This window comes from Macaca fascicularis, chromosome 20 (genome assembly GCF_037993035.2).
Source record: "Macaca fascicularis isolate 582-1 chromosome 20, T2T-MFA8v1.1".
Lineage (NCBI taxonomy): Eukaryota > Metazoa > Chordata > Mammalia > Primates > Cercopithecidae > Macaca > Macaca fascicularis.
The window spans coordinates 51501227-51522192 of NC_088394.1; the positions used below are offsets into that span (position 1 = coordinate 51501227).

General features: G+C 36.4%; 1 protein-coding gene across 2 annotated transcripts in view; it reads left to right on the forward strand.

Moving 5' to 3' along the window:
• Nucleotides 1-2496: 2496 nt before the first annotated feature.
• Nucleotides 2497-20966, forward strand: part of LPCAT2 (lysophosphatidylcholine acyltransferase 2) — a 78449-nt gene continuing 59979 nt past the window's right edge. For both annotated transcript variants that reach the window (XM_045382444.3, XM_045382445.3), the window contains exons 1-2: nucleotides 2497-2777; nucleotides 18638-18777. In XM_045382444.3, the coding sequence (XP_045238379.2) occupies nucleotides 2607-2777; nucleotides 18638-18777 (311 nt within the window). In that variant the 5' untranslated portion in view covers nucleotides 2497-2606. The remainder of the gene's footprint in view (nucleotides 2778-18637; nucleotides 18778-20966) is intronic.

Genomic DNA, 20966 nt, shown 5'->3' on the forward strand with positions numbered 1-20966 from the left:
TCCTCCTCCATTAATAGAGTGCTTTCTATGTGCAAGGCACTTTTCTTGTATCACTTAATTTAACCTTTCCAACCACATAAATAGAAAGAGGCTATTATTAGTTGAATCTTATTGATGAAGAGACTGATGGCTCAAGAGAAGTGCTTTTTCCAGGGTCCCATAGCTATTAGGGACCTACGAGGCCAAAGGATAGCCTAGCAGAGGAGCTTTAGCCCTCAAACCAGAATCTCCACCACCCTCTGCCACCCTCAAAACCACTCCTGCTACCCTCCCCCACCCCCACAACCATGCTGGGTAAACACAACTAGGGGAGAAATAATGTGCTTGCTTCTAAACACAACTGGTATTAATGGATAAGCTCCTTACTCCTTCCCTACCAGTCTACCCACCCCTAATCTATATAGAAATTCTGGAGCTACTGCTGAACAGAAATGGAAGGCCTGGGGTTTTTCTGAGGCCCTTTCTGGCTCCGATAATCTGATTGATAGTATATTGCTTCTGGCCTCTTATGATGGGGCTGGTGATGAAGGTGGGTAAGGAGTGAACTCTACAGGTGACCTCCTCAGTGAACCTGATGTCATTGTTTCTCTCTCTGTTTTTCTTTTTTTGAGTCGGAGTCTCTGTCGCCCAGACTGGAGTACAATGGCGCAATCTCGGCTCACTGTAACCTCCGCCTCCCAGGTTCAAGCGATTCTCCTGCCTCAGACTCCCAAGTAGCTGGGATTACAGGTGCACGCTGCCACACCCGGCTAATTTTTTTTGTATTTTAGTAGGGATGGGGTTTCACCCTGTTGCCCAGGCTGGTCTCAAAATCCTGAGCTCAGGCAGTCTACCCACCTCAGCCTCCCAAAGTACTAGGATTACTGGCGTGAGCCACCGCTCCCAGCCCCATCTTTTCTATCTTTTATCTTCCCATGGCCTGCCCCTTCTGGCTCAGATTCTTTTTGTTTCTTCTTCTTCTCCTTCTCCTTCTTCTTCTTCTTCTTCTTTTTTTTTTTTCTTTTGAGACAGCGTCTTGCTCTGTCACCCAGGCTGGAGTGCAATGGCATGATCATAGCTCACTTCAGACTCGATCTTCTGGGCTCAAGCAATCCTCCCACCTCAGCCTTCTGAGTAGCTGGGACTGCAGGCATGCAACAGCACAGCCAGCTAACTTTTTACTTTTTTTTAGAGACACGGTGGGAGGGGGGGTCTCACTTTGTTGCCCAGGCTGTTCTCGAACTCCTGGGCTCAAGGGATCCATCCTCAGCCCCCAAAGTGCTAGGATTACAGGCGTGAGCCACGACACCTGGCCTGGCTTAGGTTGTTGACAGTTGGAAACACATCTTTCTGTGCAGGTATCTGGCTAAAGAGTCTCAAGGGTCTGCCAGTCCCAACTTGAAGACCCCCTAGACTGGGGAATCTTCTGTCATGGCTGTAATACACTGTTACTAATGTTACATTGAGAGAAAAGTCAGTGGCATAATAATGCTTAAAACTTGCCATTTCTTCAGTGTTTCTCTATGAACACTACACATGCATTATTTTATTTAATCCTTGCTACAATTCTATGGAGTTAGAATAAATCTCTCATTCCTAGACAAGGAAGCAAACTCAGGTTAAGTGACTGACTCAGAGCCACACATCTATGTGGTCGGGCTGGAAGATTGTGAGATTCAGAGGATAATTTTGGAGAACTCCAGGGCTCAGACTCAGATTTTCATCCTGGCCTTCCTGCCTGCTGTGAGCAGAGTTGATCAGTAGGGATGAGTTGATTATCATCTCTTTCCTTTAACTCTCAGCCACTCAGGGTTGATCAACTGTTCTCAGATAATGGGACAAACCCCTGCCCTCCCACCCCCACGAGCACCTACATAGGTCCAAACAGGCTTGAACTTCCTCAGTGTGAAATGGAGCCACAGCCCAATACATTTCCCTTTTCTGGTCAGGTTCCTCATCTAGCGAGGAGGGCAACTGTAATTTTTGTCTTTTCCGGTAATAGTAGCTCAGTTTTCCTCTAGAGGACCATCTCTCCCCTGTCAGTCCATTATGTTTTGAGTGAAACAAATTCCACTCCTAGTGCCATCATGGGTGTATTAATATTAGTTCACTTAATGGAAGAGCCCGGGGGAAGTGGTTGCTCAATGGCATTACTGGATCCAAGTTCTGATTATCTGAGAATACATTTATCTCCATTTTACAGAAGGCAACTGAGGTTCATGGAGATAGTGATTTGGCCAACGTCACAGGCCCAGTAAAAGGGACTGAAAATCCAGGTCCGCCTGACGCTAAAGCAGGGAACTCTGCTTAGTGTCTCTCTGTGGAGTGTTAGGGATCCTGGGGTACCCTTCAAGGTCTTGGCTCTGAAGGAAAAGCATTCCTCTCCGAGGAGACAGGCTATATTACCAAGGGGGTGGGGCCAGATGCCTGAGGGGGTGTGGCCAGAGCCTGGGGCGTGTCAGAGCCGAAGGGGCAGGGCGGCAGCAGCTGGCTTCTAGGTAACTTTAGCGCCTGCGCAGAGGCTCCCCAGCGTCGCCGTAGGCTGGGACTCTAGTGGGTCTTCGGCTCAGTAGTGGCTGCAGCGCCCGAGTAGGTCGTTTCGGCCGGGTTCCACGCCCGGCTCGACCATGAGCCGGTGCGCCCAGGCGGCGGCAGTGGCGGCCACAGTGCCAGCTGCCGGCGTCGGGAACGTAGGGCTGCGGCCACCCATGGTGCCCCGTCAGGCGTCCTTCTTCCCGCCGCCGGTGCCTAACCCCTTCGTGCAGCAGACGCAGATCGGCTCCGCGAGGCGGGTCCAGGTGAGGGGCGTGGGTCTGACAGGGGAGGTGGTCTGAGGGGGATGTGGGTCTGAGGGGAGAGGTCGTCTGAGGGGGGCCTAGGTCTGAGGGGGGTCCAGGTAAGGGGTGTGGGTTTGAGAGAGGAGGGCGGCCGAGGGGGGGCGTGGGTCTGAGGGAGGGAGGTGGTCTGCGGCGGGCGTGGGTCTGAGGAGGGAGGTGGCCTGAAGGGGACGTGGGTCTGAGGAGGGAGGTGGCCCGAGGGGAGCCAGGGTCTGAGGCAGGTCCAGGTGATCGGTGTAGGTCTGACAGGGGAGGGCGGTCGAGGGGCGCGTGGGTCTGAGGGGCGTGTGGGTCTGGGAGGCAAAGGAATCAGAGAAAGAAAGAGCAGTGGATCTGAGAGGAGAGGACTTTTGAGGGACCGTGAGTCTGAAAGGGGCAGAGATGTGCGTCTGAGAATTGAGGACATTTAGAGGATGGTCTGAGCGGGCACAGGAGGGGAGAAGATGCAGGGAAGATGCGGGTCTGAGAGGAGGATCCGAAACAGGAAGAGACAGAGCTGGCTGGTGGCGCAGGCTACAGTCCATGCCCCAGAAGGGAGAAGGAATCTGAATCTGTGACAGAAGTTTCAACTTGAGTTTATTAGAGTGTAGTGGGAGGCAGATCTACCACGGGAGAGTAGACTTGAAGAAGCTTTTTTTTTTTTTTGCCTTAGGAAAGAGAGAAGTCAGTATGGGATGGATAAGAGTGAGGCAGAAGGCAGAAAGCCCAGGTCTGTGATTAGAACAACAGGTAAGGCTGGAAAGATTTAGCCAAGCAGGAGCATGATGGAAGGTGCGAAGTCAGAATCAAAGAAAAGGGACAACTGAGTCAGCGTAGGTTGTTCAAGAAGTTTTGGTCCAGAATCAGTCTTCACCTAAAAATGTTTCCTAAGTAGAAGCATGAGAAGTAGTAGCCCAGACTGTTTTCCATTGTTAAAAATGGCTATACTGTTATTCACAAAGAAAGTTTCCTTTCCTTTCCTTTTTCTTGTAAAGGGTTCCTTTTACCATTGGCAGTTGCACTCTTTGGACTTCCTCTTTGTTGAAATTAGTGATCAGAGAACAAGATAGGCCCTGCTAACCACATTTGTCCTGTGTGTTCTGCAGGGGGGCAAGGGGAACAATTTTGAGGTTTTCATGTCCATCTCACACATTACTTTGGATTTGAAGTCGTATAATATTTGCAATCAGCTTGTATGCACTAACCATTGTCTTCTACAGTGGGGGAAGGTTAAGTGCAGAGCTAAGCAACACAGGTGGCGGCTTGAGTAATGGTAAATGGGTGTCTGGTTGAAGAGGAATGTGAGAGAGGAAGAAGATAAAGAATATGGTAATACCGCTTTGTGAGGAAATTAAACGTTTAAAAATGTGATCTTCATGTCTTTAAATGAATAGATATTCTTTTTGTGTCTTGACATTCTGAAACATTTGTAAATACATAGACCATTGTTCAAGATTAAATTTAGTCTGATTTAGTTAAATCATACTTAAATGAAAATATGCCCATCTATTTGACTTCATATTTTGGAAAGAATCAGAATGGAATGTTGATAAATATTTATATTGAACCTATAATAAATTATTAAGTTTTTCCATCACCTTGTTTGTTACTGTTTAAAGGTCTCTTCCAAATAACTCTCTGAGAGCTATAGTATAATGGAATGATAGCTAGTCAATTATAGGACCTGGTCATTTATTAGTTGTGTGACTTTAGCCAAGTCACTTAACCTCTCTGAACTACACTTTTCTCGTCTATTACATTGGAATATTAATAACTCAAAGGAGGGCTAAAATTAAGTGAAATAATCTGTTATTGTTTGTTGATCTTAATATTGATAATATTGATAGTTATCCTATTTATTTTCTAGAAAGTATATACTGTACTTAAAATTTACTACTTGGATTAAATGGGATTTAACAAAGTCTGGATATTAAAAATACTTTTTAAATTTATATAGATCAGAGATACCAAAGAGGTTTCAATGGCTTGAGTCATCTGGGTAAAGGGAAGATTTGAATAGGCATGGTAGAAAAACAATGTCCATATTATCCAGTTTAAAAGATGGACATACTTTCATTTAAGTATGGCTTAGTATAATTCATTTAGGCTAAATTTAATCTTTAATGGTGATCAATGTCTTGCTTAAGGACTGTTGTCCTCACATTTCAGTAAGAAAGTTAAACAAATAAGTACAAAAATATATAATCTCATGTTTTAGTAAGTGTAATGAAGGAAAACCAGAGAATAACACTGAGAGGAGGCCACCCAATGGAGATGACATATTATCAAATGGAAATATGATGGGGAATTCTCTTAATTTCTCAATGAGTTAACTCAAAATTGATTTACTATTAAGCACTATTATTTGTTGCAAACCTTGAAGATGGCACAGAAAAAAAAAAGTTGCCTAATATTTCGCAACTTGTTCAGTTAAAATCCATATGGGTTGCTCAGTGTAGATATGAGTGACTCTTATGCTAATATACTTTAACCTCATTCCAACTCTTTCTTCAGGGTCTATGCTATATGGCCTTTCTTTCAGTCAAGATTATTTCTTGGTCTTTTAATAATGATACCTCTTCAAAGAGAATCTCAGCCAGTGACCTACCAGAGTAACTTGGGAATTTGAGTCATCTCATGTTTCTCCACAGTACTCTTCCCCAGTATACCACCATACTTCATTGCACCACCATTCAAATAAATATAACATTATCTAAAAATAGTGTGCTTACCATGTACACAGAGCTTCAAGAAAAATCTCCTGGATCCAAGATCCCTTCTATATTATAGTTCTGAAACTCCTACTCATCTTAAAACATATTCTGTTTTATAGGAAATAAGACTGATAGCAAAGTTTCATTATATTTGTAAGTCAGTTTTCAAGTGAAAAATAATTTAACAAGACTAGTTTTAGTCTCAGGAATGGTGGAGTAGCTTAATGTAGACAACCCTTTCCATGCATAACAATTATAAACTGTAGTCAAAATAGGAAAAACTTCATGAAGGCACTATAGAGCAACACAAATCAGACAGAAACTGGAGGGATTTGTTGCTTGAAATAATAGTTCTGTACTGTGAAACATTACCCCAACCCCCTTTTTTCACTGAAGGTTGTCACTTGACACCATGTGAAGGGATTGTTAGAAAGCTTCAGTCTTATTGGCCTGATATATCAGAGCACAAAGTTCAGGACTATCAGAGTGGCTAAAAATTGAAGGAGGAAGTCCCAGAAAGGAGGAAGCTAGAAATGAGGGAGCCCCTAAATTGGCATATAAATTATCTCAAAACGTTGGTCAATTCCTGAACTGTATATTTACAAAGGAGCCTTCAAGGGCCCTGGAGGAAAGTAACAGCTGGAAGGAAGAAGAAACTGGGCAGACATTTCAACTGATAGACGCTACAGGGAAGGCACAGTTAGAATCCCACCAAATTAAGAGGACCTTGGCAAATATCTCAGGCTTTACACTGAAACCTCACAAAGGTTATACCATAGGAGAAAAACTAGTCCTATACCCTAGGACTAAGGCTTCAATCTAAGTCTAAGGGCTAGCTTCAAACAAATTTTCCCTTAAAAAGTATAAAACTAAGGCTTCACAAGGTGAATGCAATCAGCCAGAATTTTACCTACCTACTAGGACAGAAATCAACATTCTTGAGAAAAGGATAACAGAATCCAGAATATCTGTAATATATCACGCAAAATGGCCAAAATACTATAAAAACAATATTAGACATTCAAAGAAATAGGAAAATGTGACCTATGATCAAAAGAAAAATCAGGCAATAAAAATAGACCCTAAGATGATCAAATGTAGGACTTTGCAGAAAAATACTTTAAAGTAGCTATTATAAAAATGCTCAAGGACTTAAAAGAGTGGCATAATGAATGAATAGTTGGAAGGAGCTTAGCAGATAAATAGAAAATGTAAAAGAGAACCAAATGGATATTCTAAAACTGAAAACTGTTATATCTGAAATGAAAAATTCACTGAATGGGCTCAACAACACATTGAAGATGGTAGAAGAAAGTATTAGTGAACTTGAAGATGGGTTACTAGAAATTATTCAGTCTAAAAAGCAGAATGAAGAAAACTGAGATGAGACATCAGCAAAACTGGTGAAGTAAAGGCCTCTGAAAATTATCTTCTCCATAAAGCAATGAAAACACAAAAAAATTATCAGAATCAACTTTGTCTTAGCTCTGAAAATTAACCAAAGGCTTTCAACAATCCAAGGAGCATTTATTTAAGAGTGCTGACTCTTAGTTAAAATAGTAGGCTTTGTTACAGTTTAATTTTATTCTCATCCCTCATCCTCATCTCTGCAGTAGCCTTAAAAACCAGCGTCCTACAGTCATAATGAAAACCAGCAACCTGTCAGCCACTAGAGGGGGAAAAATAGTGTTAGAGCATTTTCAAGCCCCATTACCAAGGAACTGTCATTATTGGCCAGTCTGGTGGCTGCCTGGAAGGCCTTATTTGCAAGACTGTCTTTATTTGATTTGTCTTGGTGCTTACACAGTGCAAATAGCCTTTTCTCAAGGGTGTTTGTCAAAAACAATCAGAGGAAAGCGAATGCAGTGGTGCACACCTGTAGTTCCAGCTGTTCAGGAGGTTTATGTGAGAGGATTGCTTGAGCCCAGAAGTTCAAGGCCAGCCTGGGAAAAATAGGGAGACTCTGCTTCTTAAAAAGTAAAAATAAAAAAATCAAAGGCAATTGCTTAACATCACAGCTGCCTGAGACAGTAACAGTTGGAGCAAACAGTAGGCTAGCCAAAAACCTTAAAAGAAAAGTTAAGGGATGAGATGATCATAGGGGACTTTAAAAGCTTTGACATATTCCTAGGAATCTAGAAGGCTGTCCACCTGAGTAAGGCTTTATTCATGCTCAAGGCTATGCACATGTCCTGAAAATATCGAAAAATACCCTAAGCTCTCACCTCTGACTAACCTTGAGGGACTGTACAAGCAGAAAGTGAAGGCTAAGGCAGAGTTGTCATCTGTCACCTGACTGTTTGTGATGTGCCCCTATGTGCACAAAGAGACCCTTTGCAAGCATCAGGAAACTTATTGGTTTCAGGTGCTTAAGAAAATCTGTAATCATTAGCTGATTACTAAGCTAACGGGTCAGAGACTTTAACTTTAGTAGCCACAATGACAAAGAATACAAGCTTTACAAATTAGTTTATAAAAGACACTAAACAAACAAATAACAACAAACAGCAACCACAACAAACCCTGGAAAGGGATGAGAATCATTTCCAGGGTTGCTATATTATTTAAGATGTTTAGTTTTAATTTAAAAATTGCAAGGTGTGTAAAGAAAAACAAAGTATAGCTTATAAGTAGTTTAAAAAGCAGTCAATACAAACTTTCCCTGAGGAAGCCCAGACTTTAGTCTTACTATACAAAGACTTTAAATCAGATATTTAAAATATGGTCCAATAACTAAAGGAAACCATGTGTGAAGAGCTAAAAGAAAATATGGAGCAGGGTATCACCAAATGGGGAATATCAATACAGATGCAATGCGTGTGTGTGTGTGTGTGTGTGTGTGTGTGTGTATTCACTAGAGGGGCTCAACAGCACACTATATCTAACAAAAAAGGAATCAGCAAACTTGAAAACAGGTCAACAGAGATTATCTAGTTTGAGGAACATAAAGAAAAAAAGATGAAGAAAAATGAACAGAACCTCAGAGACCTGTGGATGCTATCAATTTTACCAACAGATTCATAATGGGAGTTCCAGGAAAGGAGAAAGATGCAGAAAGAATATTAGAAAAAATAATGGTCAAAAACTTAATGAATTTGATTAAAAACACTAATCTACATTCCCAAGGAGCTCAAGGAACTCTAAGAATAAACTCAAATATACCTATATCTACAGATATGTTATGTACATTATGTACAAAGAATCCTCAACAAGATTAATGACTGATTGCTCATCAAGAGCCACAGAGACCAGAAGGGAGTAGCAGGATGATATATTCAAAGTGCTGAAAGAAGACTGTCAATAAAGAATTGTATAGCTAGAAAACTATCCTTAAAATGAATTATAAACGAGCAAAAACTGAGAGAATTTGTCATTAGCACACACATGCCCTAAGATAAATAATAAAGGGAGTCCCTCAGGCTGAGATGAAAGGATACTAGACAGTAACTCAAATTCACGTGAAGAAATAAACAGCAGTGGTAAAGGTAACTACATGGTTAGATGTAAAGGACAGTACAAATGTAATTTTTTTTTGTTTGTAAATCTTTTTTTCTCTTATCCAACTTTAAAAACATCTATATAAAGCAATAATTATAAATCTGTGTTGATGGACATACAATGTATAAAGACATAATTTGTATAACAATAATAGCAAATAGGAGAAAGGAGGGAACGGATCACAGTTTTTGTATACTATTGAAATTAAGTTGGTTGATCCGAACCAGATAATTATTATAAGTTAACATGGCAACACTTAGGACAATCACTAAGCAAATTCATTTTTAATATAGCAAAAGGAAGAATGAGGGAATTAAAATGATACACTAGAAAATATTTAACACAGGAGAAAGCAGCAATGTAGACATAGAGAAATTTAAAAAGACCTAAGACATATCGAAAACAAATAGCAAAATGTCATATATAAATCCTACCTTATTAGTAATTACATTAAATATAAATTGATAAAACAATCCAATTAAAATGAAGATTCACAGAATTGATAAAAATATATAACTGTGCGCTTCCTAAAAGAGACACACTTTATTTATTCATTTATTCGTTTACTTACTTCAAGGCAGGCTCTTACTCTGTCGTCCAGGCTGGAGTGCAGTGGTGTAATCACAGCTCACTCTAGCCTTGACCTCCTGGGCTTAAGTGATCCTTCCATCTCAGCCTCCTGAGTGGCTGCAACTATAGGCATGCACCACCACACCCAACAAATTTTTGTATTTTTTATAGAGATGGGATCTCCTTATGTTGCCCAGACTGGTCTCAAACTCGTGAGCTCAGCAATCTTTCCACCTTGGCTTCCCAAAGTGCTGGGATTATAGGTGTGAGCCACCATGCCTGGTCAAGAGACACACTTTTGATTCAAATACACAAATAGGTTGGAAGTAAAAGATGGAAAATGATATACCATGCAAACAGTAGCCGAGAGAGAGCTGGAATGCTGTATTACTATCAGATAAAATAGACTTCAAGACAGAAATTGTTGCTAACGAAAGACATAATGATAAGAGGATTGATTCATTAAGATGTAATAATTATAACCATATATGCATCAAGCAGCAGAGTCCAGAAATACACAAAGGAAAAAGTGACAAAATTGAAGGGTGAAAGACAATTCAACAATACGAGAGACTTCAATTACCAAATAATGATAGAAGGTAGAACAATGAGACAGTATCAATCAGGAAATTGAAGACTTGAAGAACCCTATAAACAGACTAGATCTAACAGATATGTATGTAGAACACTCAACAACAGCAGAAAACACATTCTTCTAGTGCCCATGGAACATTTGCCAAGGTAGATCTGTATGTTAGACAATAAAACAATTCTCAATAAATATAAAATGGTTAAAATAATACAAAGTATGTTATTTGACCACAGTAGATTGAAACTAGAAATCAATAACAGAAAAAAATTCACAAATATGTTGAAATTAAATTACTTCTAAATAACCAACGATTCCAAAGTAATAATAAAACAATAGAGAAAAATAACAACTCTAAAAGTTGGTACTCTGAAAAAAAATTGACAAATATTTATCTGCACTGACCAAGAAAAAAAATGAAAGAAGACTCAAATTAAGAGAGGACAATATTACTGACCTTTCCAAAATAAAAAGGATTACAAGGAATTATATAAACAAATGCATGCTAACAAATAACTTAGTTCAAGTGGACCAATTTCTAGAAAGACACAAAATACCAAAACTGATTCAAGAATAAATAAAAAATCAAATAGACCTATAATATATAGAGATTAACTAGTTCTTAAAAACATCCCACAGAGAAAAGTTGAGGACCAGATGACTTCAGTGGTGAACTGTACCAAAGGGTTAACAAAGAATTAACACCAATCCTTCACAAGCTCTTCCAAAAAATAAAAGAAGACAGAGCACTCCCCAACTCATTCTGTGAGGCCAGGCCTACTCTGATACCAAAACCAAAAAAGGACATTATAATAAAAGAAAACTACAGACCAATATCCATTGTGAATATATATGCAAAAATCCACAATAAAATGCTAGCAAACTGAATCCATCAACTAATAAAATGAACTATACCATGGCAAAGTGGTATTTATCCCAAAAATGTAATTTTGGTTCAACATAGAAAAATTAACATGAGCACCATATTTATTGAATAAAGGGCACAAGAACATCTTAATAGACACAGAAAAATGATTTGACTCACTTTCATGATAAAAACCACTCAATAAACTAAGAGTGGAAAGGAGTTTCCTCAGCCTCATAAAGGGCATCTGTGAAAAATAGCTAACATTATACTTAATAGCGAAACACCAAAAAGTTTTCTTCTAAGATCAGGCACAAGACAAAGATACCTACTCTCATCACTTCTGTTCAACATTGTACTGGAGGTTCTAGGAAGGGCAATTAGGCAAGAAAAAGAAAAGACATCTATATTGGAAAGGAAGAAGTAAAACCATCAAGAAGGCATGATTTTTTAAACAGAAAATCCTAAGGAATGCACAAAAACACTTGGAGCTAATAAATCAGTTCAGCAAGGTGGCAGGATACAAGATCAATATACAAAAATCATGGCATATTTTTTCACAAGCAACAATCTAAAAATGAAATTTAAAAACAATTTAAGTTAGCATCAAAAAGAGTTAAATATTTTAGCAACAGAAGAATTCTGCATTGAAAACTACAAAATATCATTGAAAGAAATTCAATTCAATTAAGACGACAAAATATCATTGAAAGAAATTCAATTAAGACGACTTAAATAAATGGGAAGACATCCTGTGTTCATAAATTTGGAAGACCTAAATTGTTAAGATAATGACACTCCCCAAACTGATCTACAGATTAGTATAACCCTTATCAAAATATCAGCTGGCTTCTTTATTTTTTGCAGAAATTGATGAGCTAATTTTAAAATTTGTACAGAAATGCAAGGGACTACAACCAACCAAAAGAATCTTGAAAAAATAAAACAAAATTGGAGAACTCACATTTCTCATTTTCAAAACGTACTGTGAAGCTACAGTAATCAAGACTGTATTGTACCAGTAAAAAGACAGACATCTAGATCAATGAAATAGAATTGACAATACAGAAGTAAATTCATACATCTGTGGCCACTGATTTTCCACAGGATTGCCAAGACGATAAAATGGGGAAAGAGTAGTTTTTGCAACAAATGGTCTGGGACAATTGGATTGACATGTGCAAGAGAAGGAAGTTAGGTCCTTACCTCATAACATATACAAATTAACTCAAAGCAGATTAAACTACTAAATGTAAGAGTTAAAATCATAAAACTCTTAGATGAGAACGTAAGTGTAAATCTTCATGACCTTGAATTAGGCAGTGGTTTTCTAGATGTACAAAAAAAGTACTAGCCACCAGAGAAAGAATGGGTAAAGAGGACTTCATCAAAATAAAATGTTTTGTGTTTCAAAGTACACTACAATGAAATCGAAAAGATAACTTACCGAATGAGAGAAAATATTTGCAAATTATACATTTGATAAGAGTAGAGTGTTCAAAACATATAAATAACTTTTAGAACTCACCAATAAAAAGATAACCCAACCCAACTATCCACCCATACTTCTATATCTAATGAAAATATTATTCAGAAATTAAGGGAAAATGAAGACATTTTCAGATAAGAATGGAGGGAATTTGTTATCAGACCTGTATTCAAGAAATGGTAAAGAAAGTTTTTTGGATTGGAGGAAAATAACACCAGATTGAGACTTGGATATACAGGAAAGAATGAAGAACACTGGAAATGGTAAATATGGAAAGAATGATATAAAACTTTTTTCTTTATATTAATTTCATCAAAGAGCTAGAAAATGTAACCATTTAATACAAAAATTATTGTTTTCTTGGGCTTATATATATTTAGTGGTAAAACATGTAACAATACTGAAAGGGTGGTGGATGGGATGGAATTGTACTTTTCTTACACTTTCTGTGAAGTGGTACAGTATTAACTCTGAGTACTTCATCTTATGCTAAGCACACATTGTAATCTTCAGACCAACTGCTGACTAAAAGTACAAGAAGGTATAGCTAAGGGGCCATTAAAGAAATTTAAATGGATCACTAAAGAAAAATTTCATGAACTCAAGGAAGAAAACAGAAAATGAGAAACAGAAACATGAAACTGATGGGAACTGATGGGATATATAGAAAAGAAATAGCAAAACAGTAGATTTATACCCAAATAATCAATAATTACATTTAGTATACATTAATTAACATCCTAACTTAAAGGCAAAGATTTTCAGACTGGACAGAAGAATAAGACCCAGCTCTACATTAATCCACAGTACATACACTGTAAATGTAAATACAAAGATAAGAAGGAAGAAAAGATAATGTGGAAATAGTGTAAGTGTAAGAAGCCGATGTGACTGTATTAATATCAGATAAAGTAGACTTCAAGACATGTCATGACATCAGATATAAGGAGGAACATTTTGTAAGGTCAGTGGGAAAACTTAGCAGCACTTAATGTTTATGTACCTAATATCAGAACTTTGAAAACTTGAAGCTAAAATTGAGAAAACTAAGCAAAGAAATAAATAAAACATAATTGAGGATGGTAACACACCTTTCTTGGTAATTGACAGAACAATCAAACCAAAGATTAATAATATAGAAAATTTGAACATTGGTAACCACTTCTACTGAATTGACATTTATGGAACACTACCTCCAAAAGTACCAGAATATAATTTCAAGTACACATTTAATGCTTACCAACATAGACCAAAGGCTGGATCATAAAAAAATCTCAATCAATATCAAAAGTTTGAAATATTACAGAGCATGTTCTCTGAACACAATAAATTATATTAGAAATCAATAACAAATATATCTGATAAAAATCCACATATTTAGAAATCAAGCTGTATAATTTAAAATAGTCCTTGGGTCAAAAATATATTACGAGTGAAATTATGAAATGTTTTAAACTAAATGTGAACAAAATGCAATGTATCAAAATTGTAGGATGCAGTTAAAGCAGTGCTTGCCAGTAAGCCAATACATTTAAATACATAGAAAAGAAGAAAGGTTTAAAATTAATGATTTAAGTTTTTACCTTCAGAAGCTGGAAGAACAAATTAAACACAAAGTAAGTCAAAGAAAGGAAATAATAAAGATAAGAGCAATAATCAGTGAAATAGAAAACTACATAGAAAATTAAAATCAAACATTTGTCTAATAGATTAATAGAATAGATTAATAGAATTGATAAATCCTTACCAAGACTGATAAGAAAACAAGACAGAAAATACAAATTACCAGTATCAAGAATGAAACAGCATGTATCATTATAGATTAAATGGCTAATAAGGGAACATTATTAACAACTTTATGCCAGTAAATTTGAAACATACATGAAATGGACAAAAATCCAGTGTATCAAAAATAGACACAAGAACTGGAAAATATGAATAGCCCTTTATCTATGAAGGAATACATTTAAAGAAAACGTTTCACCAAGATTATTTTACTAGTAAATTTTGTCAGACTTTTAAGAGTACAATAAAATCACTCACACAAGCTCTTTCAGAAAGTAGAGAAGTGTGGAACAGTACCCAACTAGTTTTATGGGGCTAATATTACCTTGATACCAAATCTGAAAAAGACATTATAAGAAAAGAAAATTATAGATCAATATTTCTCATGATCATAGCCATAGAACTCTTAACAAAATATTAGCAGGTCAAATATGGCATTGTATAGAAAGGATGATACTGTATATCACTTCCAAGTTTATCTTATATCAGGAATATAAGGTTGATGTAACATAAAATTCCAATTTCAATGTAATTCACCATATAAGCAGAACATATGATAAAATGCCTGTGATCATCTCAATAGATGCAGAAATTTCATTAATTCACCTGACAAAATTCAATACCCACTGGTGATAAAAATATTTTCTTAGTAAGATAGAGATAAAGAGAAACTCTCTCCATCAGATACAGGGCATCTACAAAACACCCACAATTAATATCATAGTGGTAAAATATTGAATCTGTTTCCTCAAAGGTTTGGGATAAGACAAATATCTTGTTCACCACTTCTGTTCAACATTATGCTAGGGATCATAGCCAGTGCAATAAGAAAAGAAAGGAAATAAAAGACATATGGATTAGAATGGAAAAAGTATAACTGTCGTATTCACAAATGGTATAGACTGTATATGAAGAACTTCCTAAGGAATCAACAGAACAACTAACTATGAAAACCAATAAGTGAACTTGACCAGGTCATAGGATAAAAGATCAAAAGTCAATTTTACATTTATATACGATAGGAGCAAACAATTGCAAAATGAGATCAAGTAATCTAATTTATAACAGCAATAAAATGGCATTCAATACTTAGGAAAAACCATATAAGACCACTACACTGAAAACTACAAAATATTTCTGTGAGAAATTAATGAAGACTTACATAGAGAGATATACCATGTTTATGAATTGGAAGAATCAATATTATTAGAATGACAATTTCCTCCAAATTGTTCTGTAGATTCATTTTGAAATCTCAGTAAAAATCCTAACAGGCTTTTGTGTATGTGTAAAAACTGACAATTCTAAAACTTATATGGAAATGCAGAGTATCTAAAATGCCTTCAGAAAAATGATGAAGAAGAATGTATGGGCGGACACACACTACTTGATTTCAAGACTTACTTCAACACTGTAGTAAATAAGGTAGCAAAGTATTGACAGAAGTATGATGAACAGATCAATGCAACAGAAAGAAAATCCATACATTAATATTCAATTGATTTTTTGCAAAGTTGCCAAGAACATTGAGGAATGTCAAGTCTTTTGGTGCTGCAACAACTGGATAAATTTATGGTTAAAAATGAACCTTAATCCACACTGCATATCACACAAGAAATGTCATTTAAGATTGACCATAGATTGAAATGTAAAAGTGAAAATCATACAGCTTCTAGAAGAAAAGAATATAGAGAATCTTCAGGAACTTGAGGTAAAGATTTTTTCAGAAGGACACAGAAAAGAATTAAACATAAAATAAAAGTTGATAAATTAAACTTCATCATAATTAAAATTGCTTTAATCAAAATATACCACTAAGAAAATGAGAAAGCAAGCCACAGAATGAGGAAAAAAGTATTTTCAACACATATATTGACAAAGGGCTTGTATACATTTATATAAAGAACTCTTACAAATTGATAAGAAAAAGACTAACAAACCAGTAAAAATGGGCCAAAGACTTGAACAGACACTAATATTAGAAGTTAAAGGAATGACCAATAAGTATATGAAAAATGTATTCAGCATTATTGTTCATCAAGGAAATGCGGGTTAAAGCCACATGAGATATTCTTTTATACCCACTTTAATGGCTAACATTAAAAATAAAAAAACTGACCATACCATATGTTGGTGAGGATGTGGAGCAACAGGAACTCTCATACCTTGCTGGGGATATAAACTGGTGAAGTCACTTTGGAAAACAGTTTTATAGTATTACATAAAGTTAAACATGCCCTATGACCCAATGATTTTATTTTCAGTGAAATGAAAATGTATGGTCACACAAAGATTTGAACATTAATGTTCATATGAGCTATAATAGCTGAGAATTTATAATAGGCCAAATGTCTATGAACAAGTAAATAAACAGATTGTAATATATTCATACAATGGAATAGCACTCTCCAATTAAAAAGAGTAAATACTGATATATATGACAATATGGTTGACTCTCAAAAATAGGAAGTGATCAAGCCAGATATAAAAGGGTAAATAAATGCTATGTGATTTTATTTATATGAACATCTACAGCAGGTAAAACCACAGTGAAAGAAGCCTATCAGTGGTTACTTAGATTTGGGGAGGGTGTATTAATTGCAAAGGGCAAAAGAAAACTTTTTGGGATGATGTAAATATCTTGATTGTGGTGGTCATTGCATAAGGGTATGCATTTGAAAAACTCATAATCTATAAACTTAAAATAGATGTTTTTTCTTTTATGTACATTATACCTTAATAAAGCTTTTTAAAAGTCTGCCAACACCAAATGCTGGCAAGGATGTACAGCAGCTGAAAATTCTCACACATTTCCACTTATACTTTTAAATGACACAACTTTGGAAAACTGGTGGTTTGCTATAAAGTTAAATAACATCTATGAGCCAGCATTTTCACTCCTAGGTATTTACTTAAGAGAAATGGAAACATATTCACATAAAGGCTTGTACAAGAATATTCATAGTGGCTTTATTCATAATAGCCCACAATTGGAAACAACTCAAATGTTAATCAGTAGGATAATCAATAAGCAAATTGTCATATGGTCACATAGTAGAATAATACTCTGCAATTAAAAAGAATGAATTACTGATGTATGAAACAACATAGTGGAATAAAAAGTATTAAGTGGAAGAATGCATAAAGTATGATTCCATTTATGTGACCTTTAACAGATAAAACTAAATTATGGTGATAGAAATCTAGTATTTGTTACCTAAGAATATAGGGTTTGACTAGAAGAGGCACAAGGTGACTTTCTGGGAGTGGTAAATATGGTTTGTATCTTAATTGTGGTGGTGGTTACATGAGTATATATTTATTAAAACTCACTGAATTGTATACTTTAGATCTGTACATTTCCTTGTGTTACTGTTTAATATTCTAAAGATCAGATAATTAGAATATTTTGGCATTTTTTTTCTAAATTATTTGATGGTGCTCAGAATCATGTAAGGGCCAGTAGAGACAGAAAAAGAAGGCTACTGTTTGAGTAATATAATTAGCTTATAGAAAAAAAGACAATGTGTCATACATAAGCACAATCTATTTTACTCAAACGGCAGTGCAGTAAAAGAATTAAGAGCACAAACTTTATAACCAAACTAAGTTCAAATCCTGGTTCTACCACTTGTGATCTTAAGCAATTTAACTTCCTCTGTGTTACTCCTTTCTGGTTTGTAAAATTTGAAACTTAAGGTTGTAAAAACTAAAAAAGTTACTACATGCCAAGTGCTTAGAATGGCTGGTATATTACATAGTAAGAATTCATGTATTATTTGCTATCCTTATTTATTTACTTTTCATTTCTTCTTAATTTTTTTATTTTCGCATCTATCTCCTTATTGTTATTGGTTATAAAGTTCTGGCAGGTATATATATAAAACAATGTATTTACTTCTTCACACTCTGATGCCTTCACTCTTCTACCTAAAGCTCTCAAAAAGCAATTTCTCCTTCTTACCTTGCTAGCTCCTACTTACTGCAAGATTGTTCAGGCTACAATTCCTCCAGGAAGCTTTCCCTGGCTGCTAAATCAAATACACCTTTTCTTTGTTCCCCCAACATTCTCTATTCGCTTTCATGGGTATGCAGATCATTTGTCTTATGGTTTTCTTTAGTGTTTCTCTTGCTACACAGTAGGCTTTGTGAAGTCAGATATAATTTGTTTTTTTCTTTGTGCTTAAATCCTTGTCTGGTACAGGGTAGTAGTCAATTCATCCTTGACTAAATGCATGAACACCATAAAAGTCTCCTGTTACATGTTTCTGTTTGATAGCTTTGAATTAAAATAATGGCCATTCATTTATTTTTACCAACTTTGACTTTCAGATTTTTCTTCTTGGGATTATCCTGCTTCCAATTCGTGTCTTATTGGTTGCTTTAATTTTATTACTTGCATGGCCATTTGCTGCAATTTCAACAGTATGCTGTCCTGAAAAGCTGACCCACCCAGTAACTGGTTGGAGGAGGTAAGAAATGATTTTGTCCAAAATATTAGGACATAATATTAAATTAACATACATTAAATCAATGTAAAAAGAGTTCATCATAGTTTAGTCAGTGATTTTATCTGTCTACTCAATAATAAATTTTACAGTTTTATCAGCCTACTCAATAATAAATTATTTTTATTTCTCATATGAAATATGTAGAAAGTACTGCCCAAATGCCAACTACATTATGATAATCTCCTAAAAGTTGTAATTTCCTAATGTTAAAATATTTTGTTTTCTGAGTTACTGCCAAATGCGATACATCCCTAGTTCAGAAAGATACCCAACTACTGTACTTGAAATCACTGAAGCTACAAAATACCTTGCTCTCTTCTGTTCTTCCTCAGTTTTCACATTTGCTTTTCTCCCTCTACAACTTTCTGCAGTGGCATAAGTGGATTAGTTATATTATTTTTATTAATTACTTTAGTAGTAATTTCTATTATAACAATTATTAATAATAATTATTAACCAATATAGTCTAGTTATTTTAAACATTAGCATGAGGCAGAATGGAACTGCTTTTCAGGCATTATCTAATTAAGATGGTAATAGAGGAGAAACTGATCATGAGTTAACAAAGCTACTGGTAAAAGTTTATTTTTATTGAACAGAACCAAATTGTTGTGATCTGTATGCCTTAAAAGTGCAGCCTCTTATGTGGACTCCACGGATTCCATGTGAATTCCAAATCTGTACATGGGTTTTAGGGCATTGTCAAACTCTTTGAAATTGTTGCCCAATTTTTGTACGCAAGGATATTTTTGTATTTAAATCTCAAATGTGAATGCATCCTCCAAAAATTTTGAGAAAGACTGTTATAGAAACTTTTAAAGAAATATGTAGTTTGCTGTTCAGTTCATGTTCCAGTGAACAAATGTCACTATCAAAGTGGAAATGGATTCAGTGCTGGCAATGCCCCAGAGAACTCTCAGTTCTTGCAAATCATACTCCTTTGTTTTATAACTCAAGGTTGTGTAGTATAAAACAATGCTTCAAGGGATGTTTTTATGACTCACCAATTCTTTTCAGATTACCTCTTTGGTTTTTATTGTCAGTGGCTTATGAAAACTTAGGATGATAGAAGGAATAGTCTAAGTAATCCAGACAATAGATATAATAAATGTTAGAAAAGAAAGTTTTACTTTTGTCAATTAAAGCAGTATCTCTTTCTCCTCTCAAACAGGTAATGTCGAAGTTATTATGTGGGACCAGACTTAGAGCCATTCTTTAAATATGTTAAATAGGAGTGTTTAATGGCTCAGAATATGGGATAAATATAGTTATCAGAAGCTACATCACTATGGATAAAAAATAAGAGGTGTGAAAATTTGATAAAGGAATATACTTCGTCTCATTACATTAGTAGAAATCTCATCTCTAAACTAAAGGAGAAGAAAGGGAGGTACAGTTTCTGTGCCCTCTGGGAAAGTATTGTGGTTTTCTTTACCTCCTTCTTGTGAAATAAAAGTCACAGAAACTTCTTTGGAGCTAGTTGCTAATAGCTCCTCACTATATTATTACAAAAATGTGAAGAGAATTAGACGAAAATCCTATTTTTAAAAGCTGAAGGCCGGGCGCGGTGGCTCACGCCTGTAATCCCAGCACTTTGGGAGGCCGAGGTGGGTGGATCATGAGGTCAGGAGATTGAGACCATCCTGGCTAACACGATGAAACCCCGTCTCTACTAAAAATACAAAAAAATTAGCCGGGCGTGGTGGCGGGCGCCTGTAGTCCCAGCTACTCCGGAGGCTGAGGCAGGAGAATGGCGTGAACCCAGGAGGCGGAGCTTGCAGTGAGCCGAGATCACGCCACTGCACTCCAGCCTGGGCGACAGAGCAAGACTCGTCTCAAAAAAAAGAAAGAAAAAAAAAAAGAGCTGAAGCAGGCAGATCACTTGAGGTCAGGAGTTCAAGACCAGCCTGACCAGCGTGGTGAAACCCCATCTCTACTAAAAAATACAAAAATTAGGCCTGGTGGTGGACGCCTGTAATCCCAGCTACTCTAGAGGCTGAGGCAGGAGACTCACTTGTACCTGGGAGGCAGAGGTTGCAGTGAACCAAGATTGTGCCACTGCACTCCAGCCTGGGCACCAGAGAAAAACTCCGTCTCAAAAAAAAAAACAAAAAACAAAAAACAACTCTCATTAGATACCTCCTGGATGA